General features: G+C 56.1%; 1 protein-coding gene across 1 annotated transcript; it reads right to left on the minus strand.

The window, feature by feature from the left end:
* Positions 1–952: 952 nt before the first annotated feature.
* LOC131764116 (cathelicidin-4-like) lies at positions 953–2792 on the minus strand. Its single transcript, XM_067043187.1, has 4 exons — positions 2595–2792; positions 1865–1972; positions 1651–1722; positions 953–1048 (listed from the first exon to the last, which is right to left on the minus strand). The coding sequence occupies exons 1-4, from the start codon at positions 2790–2792 to the stop codon at positions 953–955; spliced, it is 474 nt and encodes a 157-aa protein (XP_066899288.1).
* Positions 2793–8263: the final 5471 nt, after the last annotated feature.

An 8263-nucleotide genomic window follows, 5' to 3' on the forward strand; every position in this document is an offset into this window, starting at 1 on the left:
ATTTAATTTTATTTATTTTTTTATACAGCAGGTTCTTATTAGTTATCCATTTTGTACATATTCGTGTATATATGTCAATCCCAATCTCCCAGTTCATCACACCACCATGACCACCACCCTCCCCCGCCACTTTCCCCCTTGGTGTCCATAGGTTTGTTCTCTACATCTCAGGATGCTTATTTTTAATGCTGCATATTTTTGTAGCAGGTGATTCCCTAAACACAAGCCCACCACTGAAATCTCAGACCCAGCTAAAGAAACAGTGATATGTCTCAATGCCAGAGGAAAAGCCAGGAAGGATAGGCTTTTCCAGACTTCAGATTGTCAAGAAGTGGAACACTATGGGTCTTGTAACTGCGGGCTTAGCCCTGAGACTGAACTGCGTCTCTGTGAGTGTTTAACAAATGCCTGGCCCCTCTGGACTGTCACCTCCATGTGAGCAGGGACAGCATCCCCACCAGCACTGCACACAGAGCAGGTCTCCTTAAGCCCCTACTGGGTGTTGGAGGAGGAGGGCAGAGGCGTGTGAAGGGCACGAGAGGGACCCGAGAATGGAGACGCTGTGCTGGACCTCTTGACCCTGATGCCTCTCTTCATGCCCGCCTGGAAGGAACAGGGGCCCCCTCCATGACTGTCTTTACAGGAGTGATCTCTCTCTCTCTCTCTCTCTCTCTCTCTCTCTCTCTCTCTCTCTCTCTCTCTCTCTCTCTCTCTCTCACACACACACACACACACACACACACACACAGGAGGCATCCCAGAGGTAAGGACTTGGTCCCAGTAAGTGGTAAGAATGAGAAAGTTGAAATTGAAGCCTGGAGGAAGTTGTTTTCACAAGAATTTATTTTTCACCATCCAGAAGTCTGAGCCAGAACATATCAGACCCTTAGGACTCTTCCCTGGGCTCAGGGTTCACCAAAAGCCCTTGATGGGTGTGACATCAGGCAATCCTTCACCGTTTTCCGGGAATCCTTCGGAAGCGGTTCCATGGCGGGAACCTCAGGGGTCGCCATGGCCATCTCCAAGGAAATATCCTGACACTCTGAAGCTGTGAGCCACAACGAAATTTGTTTCTTTTGTGACTAGGCAGGGGTCAAGACGAGACCCCTCCCTCCCCACATGAACAACCCCCTAACGGACACACCAGGAGCACTGGGCCCTGTTCACCCTTAAGCTGTGACCTTTGGAGCATGTGGTTGAATCCCTACAGCCACAGACATATGGGGAAACTGAGGCCCACGGACGGCAAGGGTCTTCCCAGGATCACAAGTCCATCCCAGCAAAGCTGGACGGGAGCAGGGGCTGAAAGCCCATTACTCCAGTCAGTACCTCTCAAATTCAGCAGTCAGAATCCCCTGGAGGCCTTGTGAAAATGCAAATGGCTGGGCCCCAGCCCAGAGTCTGATTCAGGAGGTCTGAGTGGAGCCTGGGAATCTGCCTTTCTGTCATGTTCCCGGGTGGGACCCCACTTAGAGAACCACTGCTCTAAGGGATGGCAGAGCCAGTCCTGGAGGCCTGTGGCTCGGGTGAGGGAGGAACCAGGGTAGGAGGGCCATTCTCTGCCCTCGAAGGGGCAACGGGTATTTGGTCCAAAGGATGCTCCACAACCCATCCCATTATCAGTTCCACAACACAGAAGGGGCCACTCACCTCATTACAGTCTATGTCAAATTGGTCCTTGGACTGGTCCAGGGTGACAGTCCCCACACACTGTTTCACCAGCTGGAAAGGGAGGCTTGAGGTCAAACTGGAACCCTTGGGTCATCACCTCCCAAACTCAACCCAGGGGCTGGAAATCTTCCCGGAAGCCCCCTGTTCACATCCCTGGGAAGCATCCACCAGTGCCCCCAGGCCCCAGGCTCACCCCATTCTCTTTGAAGTCACACTGCTCCTGGGGCTGTTGGGTCGTCCTGGGGCACACGGTCTCCTTCACCGTGAAGCTCACAGGCTTCGGGGTGTCCAGGTCCTGGTCCTGCTCAAGGATCAAAGTGAGGAGACTGAGCTCAGACTCATGCTTCCTTCTCTGATCTGTCTCCCTGCCCCCACCTAGACGGCAGCCTCTCCAGCCCCTCCTGTGTGCCTGGCCCCTGGCTTGGTGCTGGGTGCACAGGGGAAGGGAAAGAGCCCACTCCTGGCCTCGTGGGCACACAGAGAACAGGAGCGGGCCGCACACCACCTCTGTTGAGACCACCTGCACCTCTGAGGGGCTGAAGGAAGTCAGGGGCCGTCTGCAGGGAGAGGCCTCATCACTGTAACCGCCAGGCTGAGCAGAGCCCTCTCTGGTAGGGAGACAATGACGAGCAGATGGGACTAAAACCAGGAAGTCACATCACAGAGCCAAGGACACCCCTCGCTCCGTCCTTGGAGCTCCCAGAAGGCCCTTAAGCATGAACAGGGTGTACAGGGCACCTGTTCTCACAGTAGAGATGCTAAGGCAGGAAGCCTCATGCTGGGAGGGGACCCCCTGGAAGAGGTGGGAGCCCACCTAGAGGGGAAGTGCCTTCCTGACAGGAGGCACAGCCTGAGCAGAGGGGGTGACAGTGTGGCCAAGACTAGTGGGAGACAGCCCCCTCCCCAGGCCCCTCCTGACTCACGGCCTTGGGAGGCGGGTCCAGCTCCAGGAGGCGGTAGAGATTAGCTTCTGAGGACCGCTCGTTGAAGCGATCCACAGCAAGAAGCACAGCTTCCCTGTAGCTGAGGGTCTGGGCGCTGGCCGAGGGCACCACGAGTCCCAGCAGCAGTAGCCACAGTGACCACCGCCCCAGGACGAGCATGGCCCTCTGAGTCTCCATGGTCCCCAAGTCGGCCTCCTCCCAGCAAGCAGGACCCTCCTTTATGTCCCTCCTGGGCCTGATGCAATGGCCCAACCACACGTCTTCCTCACCTGCCCCATCCCTGATCTCCTCCCCGGCTGTGAGCAGGACTTGCCTCAGCCCCTGCTGTTGCCTCATAGGATTGCTGGGCAGTGGGCAAGGGAAGCCTCCCGTGAAGGTGAAGAAATGGTTTCTCCATCTCCCTGAAAACGTCTTGGCCTCTCCTGGGGCCCATGCGGAGTGTCAAAGGCAGGGTTGCTCAAGAGCGTTGAGTCCTCCAGGAGAGGGAGGAGCAGGCTCGGTCTTACGTCCCCTCTGCCTCCACACTCTGGCCTCTGCAGGGATAGGGTAAAGGAGTGTGTTCAGCACCGACCTCCAACTCTAGGCACTGCCTGGAACCCAAGAGGCACTCAGTTAAAGTTTGATGAATGGAGGACAGTACCAACTTCTTCTAGAGTCTTACCCGCCCAGCCTGTCTCTAGGCAGACTTCAACCTCCACCATCCTGTCCTCTGGGTCCAGCCGTCAGCCAGCCAGGGGCTTGGCTCCATCTGTCTCCTGTTCTGGATTCATCCTCACTGTTTTCTTGGTTATGGAGTTCTCCACAGGTCCCCAACAGACATGGCCTGTTCCCCTGACCCCTCCTCAACCAAGCATGGGAAGGGTCATCTGCACTGGGACCCCAATTCAGTGCCATCTCTCACACTCAAGACCACTGCAGGCTGGCCAGTCCCCACTGGATCCAAATTCACACTCAAGCCTTGTCTTCGACTATACAGACCCTAGAGACACCTCTGTCCTCCTGAAATGGCCCTTGACCGATTGTCCCCAGATGCCAATCTCCTGGGTGCCCTCCTGCCTCTCCCGTGGCTCCTGCTCGGTCTCCTCCAAGGACCCTCCTCCTAAGAGGCAGGGCTGGCACAGGTGCGTCCGGGCTGCTTCTCCTCCCAGTCCTCACACATTCCCGGGGACACCCTTTCTGAAGATACCAGTTATCAAGGACACACCTCCCTGGTCTGTATCTCTGAGCTCAAGACTCCCATGAGTGCCCCTGGTTGTCCGCACTGGGCTGTTGGCTGCTGTTGGCTGCGTGCCGCCACAGGAGCCCTGAGCTGAAAGCCTGGGAGCCCCACCTGCTCCTTCTTCCTCCTGAGGACACTCCCTCTGGCCTCCCACCAGCCCGGCCCAGCTCCTACCACGGTCTTCTCTCCTCTCAAGCGTAGCCACAGCCTCCGGACTCCACCTTCTCTGGTTCCAGGCTCTCCCCAGACCACTGTCCGCCCTCCACACCATTGTCTAGGGGCTCATGCCAAGCACTGATTTGGCCATTTCCCCCGCTGCCTTGAGGCAGGGGCACCAGGGTCTGGGTCTCGATGCTCCCTGTTGTCCGCAGCCCCCTCCCTGCAGGCCTCAGGTGTCAGGCTGCCCCATCCACCGCCACCGCTCAGACAGCGCTCAGCCCCCTGCTCTTCCCCATCTCTGCGCCTGACCCCTCTGCTTGCCCTGCGCTTCCTCCTGGGGAAGGCTTCCCTGAACTCCATCCAGAAACGGCACCTCCTCCTCTTGGCTCCCACAGCCTCAGGAAGTCTCTTCTGATTTGACCCCAAGTGGCTCCCTGTCCAGTGCTGTGGATCAGACACCAGGCTGGGGTGGTCAGTGTGGGAGGCGGTGAGAACACAGCCGGAAAGATCATGGGCCAAAGCCATAGAGGTGCCACAGGCCAAGAAGGAGATTCTTGTACAGTTTTCTGGAGGAACGACCATGTGGCTGTGAGGCGTGGGGTAGCTCCCGGACTCAGCCGGCCTGCGGGACTCTTGGGGGCACGGCCAGGGCACCTCAGAAGGTGGCAGCCTGGATGGATGGTGCTGGTTGCGCACTCAGCCTTGGAGAAGGAAGGAGAGGTGGGCTTCTGTGCAACCTGGTTTCACAGTCCACGCGTTGCCCCAGTGGCCTCTTGGTCAAGCTGTGTCCTTTCCCCAAGTCAAGGGAGGAAAAGTAGGTGATTACAGTAGAAAATAATTAGCAATACACATGGTTACTGGGTGTCTGTAATCCTCCCTTTGCTTTCCTGCCTCTGCACCATTGCATTTCCTAAACCTTAGGGCTGAGGTCCCCTTCCCCATCCTTCCATGGGGACAGGCAAGCGGTTGTTCAAGGACAAGGTCTGATAAAGGAGTCAACCCTGGGAAAGACCTTGGGAGCAACTGGCCTATAACTGATGCTCCTTCAAGAGCAGCTGTTAGTATCAACAGGCCAGAAAGCCGTCCCCAGGGCTACCCAGGTCCTTGGACTCTGGAGTCAGGACGACGTGTGTTTGAATTCTTGGTTTGCCTCTCACCAGCTGTGACTTCCTTGCAAATACTCTGCTCTGGTGGAAGTCTCAGCAGTACGGGAGAGTGAACCCAGCTACAATGACCTCAGAGAAACCGACGTGGCTCCATTTTCCTGCAGTTCTCTCTCCAGGCTCTTGCTTAGAGAGAGAGAGAAGCAGGGGGGAGAGGGAAGCGGGGGACGGGGGGTGGATAAAGGAGCAGCATCAAGCGAGGGAGGATCTCTGAGGCCACAGTAGCTGTGCCCTGAGGTGGTCAGGCTGGGCCCTGGGCACTCTCTCCACGCCCCCTCCTAACCCAACAGAGGACACACCAGCCAAGAGACGGGAGCAGAGGCTCCTGCAGAGGCTGCTGCAAGAGTGTTGCCACCACCTCGTCCCCAACCTGGGGCTCCCACCTTTCCCAGCTCCCCTCTATTCCCCCCGCCCAGTCTGGTTGAGCCAGCCATCCTTTCCCATCATGCTCTGCACTTAAAACCCCCAACTGGACGAGGCACAGCCTCACCTGTGTTTAGACACATCCTCATCCTGGCCCCAGAGCCCAGGACTTCCGGGCAAACAGAGCAGAGTGGTTAAGAGAAGGAGCAGGGCCAGGGCTGAGTGCCCTGGCTTCCGGTCCCCCGGCCCCGGCCTCTGCCCAACCTGCCGACCACCTATGTCAACTTAAACCAGACTTTCACCAGCTGCCCCTCCTCTTTGTCTGTAAAATGGAAGATTTCTTACAGTTGCACAGAAGGCCCTCCTCTCCCTCATGGAGAAATTCCTCCCATCCAAATTTCAAGGTGAGGTCCAGAGACTCAGTCTCCATAAAGCCTTCCCCGACTCCTGGGGGTAAAGGGGGACAGCAGCCGTCCACTCCATACCCACCTCACCGGACATGCTCACTTGGAGAAGGCTGGCAAGCGCAGGCCATTATCAGCGTCCCCCCGAGAAGTCCCCCTTTTCGGGATCCTCCCTCACGGACGCTCACTCGTGTGCATGAGGACAAAGGAAGCAAGATGCGTCCTGCATCTTCTTTTTGCCTACTTGGGGACTGGAAACCTTCCAGACATGTGTCGGTAGGAATGCTCTGTCCTTTCTATGTCCTAGAGTGCAGCCATTTAAAAAGAATGTTGTGTAAACTCCGCAAATATCCATCAATAGTGAAAGTAAATGTATTCTGGTATATTCGGACAGTGGAATACTAACTAAGCAATAAAAATTTCCCCAACTATAATACATACAAAAACATGGTAGATTCTCCCAACCATGCTTCTCAGTGCAGTGGCCTCTCTTGTTGTGGAGCACGGCTCTAGGATGCGGGCTTCAGTAGTTGTGTCTCACAGGCCCTAGAGCGGAGGCTCACTAGTTGTGGCGCACAGGCCTAGTAGCTCCACAGCATGTGGGATCCTCCTGGACCAAGGCTCGAACCCGTGTCCCCTGCATTGGCAGGTGGATTCTTAACCACTGCACCACCAGGGAAGCCCCTACCATATATATGTTATAGTTCAATTTTCTATGAGTTTCAAATTCTGGCAACACGAACCTAAGGGTTTCAAAGTCAGGGTCATGGTTATGGGGAGGCGGTAGCAACTGGAAGGGAGATAAGATTTCTAGGTGCATTACACAAATGTATACATATAGCAAAAACTCCACAAGACGTACACTTATCATTAGTGCACATTTGACATGTACATACAATATTTCAACTCCCTGGGCCTCATGGACTCCTGTCCTACTCTGACCACTTTGTAAAATCCCCAATGCCCCTTGGCTTACAGCACCACGCCCACCCCACTCCCCTCCTGCACCACCACCCTGGACACCTCGGGCTCTTCTCTCTTCTCTCCACATCAGGCCCCGCACCTGACCCACCTGGGACGAGTGGATGAACTCTTCACAGCTCCACCGCAGTCACAGGCCACGTTCCCTAGAAGCAAGGCCTCAGCTGGGAAGTGAGAGGCATCTGATTGATTGAGGGGTGTTGTCAGGAGGAGGGAGGTGGAGAGGAGCAGGATAGGGCAGAGGAAGGAGCTGAGCAGGGATGTGCTCTACCCTGAGAAGAGCTTCAGCCTCACCCACAAAAGCCTGGAACCCCTGCTTTAGGACTGACTGAGACGGGGGCTGGGCTTTGATGTCCCCTCATAGTTAGTCCCCACCCACAGGCTGAGGGCAGAGGGGACACAACCCCCCAGGCATCTCCTGGCAAGGCTGTGAAGGCAGCTGTGAAGGGGGCACCCGTGAGCCATTAGCATCCATCCGTATTGCACATTTCAAACAGCTGGGGGACTGGGGGCAGCCGCCCAGTGAGGGGGATCTGGGCAGGGCACTCACAGGACCTGCTGCCCAGTGGCCCGCCCAGGGACCAGCATCCCCCTGGCTCCTAAGAGCCAACCTGGTCAAAACGGAGCTTTCATCTCCGCCCACACGCATCGCATACCTACACCAGGACACTGACCAGACCGTGACCATGCTCTCTGGAAGCTCCCCACACCCCCGCCGCATTGTCCAGCCTGTCAGGGAATCAACCTGCCTCATCCTGTCTGCAGTAACTCCATCCCAGTCAGCCCCGCACTCTGCCAGCCTCTTGGGCAGCCCTCCTTCCATTCTCTCTTCCCTCCTCTGTTGGCCACTGCCCTGGCCTGATGCTCAAAGCCATTTATGGAAGGGTCTGAAACTTGTTCTTTCACGGGTAAGGGGCCTAGTGGTCACACAGCAGACACTCTCACCATCCAATCACTTTAGAAAGCACTGACAAGGCCTGCAGACCTCCCTGCCAGGGACCACTTTGGCTCCCTGGCCAAGGGTGGAGATGAAAACAATGTAAGCATCCAACCCTTTCCACTATCAGCGGTCACCTATGCATGTTGAGGGCCTCGTCATGGCAAGGCACATCTGGCCAACACCGATGTAAAATATGAAAGGACAAGACAGGGCTGAGGATAGAAAAGGGTTGCCATGGTATCAGGACAGGCAGTCATGGGAGGATATTGGAAACAGATGTGACCAGCACAGACCCATATCATCCTGATGAGTGATCCCTCTCTCGGGTTGGGCAGGGATGTGTCAGCTGTGATGGGCCTGACATGTAGCATTTGCTGATTTCCATGGTGTAAGTATTTCCATCAAGGCCGATTTCAAGC

Source organism: Kogia breviceps, chromosome 10, assembly GCF_026419965.1.
Source record: "Kogia breviceps isolate mKogBre1 chromosome 10, mKogBre1 haplotype 1, whole genome shotgun sequence".
Classification (NCBI taxonomy): domain Eukaryota; kingdom Metazoa; phylum Chordata; class Mammalia; order Artiodactyla; family Physeteridae; genus Kogia; species Kogia breviceps.

What these genes read in the sequence shown, in the direction of transcription:
- LOC131764116 (XM_067043187.1), bottom strand. Translation starts at nt 2,792, where the DNA reads ATGGAGACTCAGAGGGCCATGCTCGTCCTGGGGCGGTGGTCACTGTGG. An exon ending in GTGACTTCAAAGAGAATGGG is followed by an intron (nt 1,723 to 1,864) that starts GTGAGCCTGGGG and finishes CTCCCTTTCCAG; the next exon opens with CTGGTGAAACAGTGTGTGGG. An exon ending in TTGACATAGACTGTAATGAG is followed by an intron (nt 1,049 to 1,650) that starts GTGAGTGGCCCC and finishes TGTGGCTCACAG; the next exon opens with CTTCAGAGTGTCAGGATATT.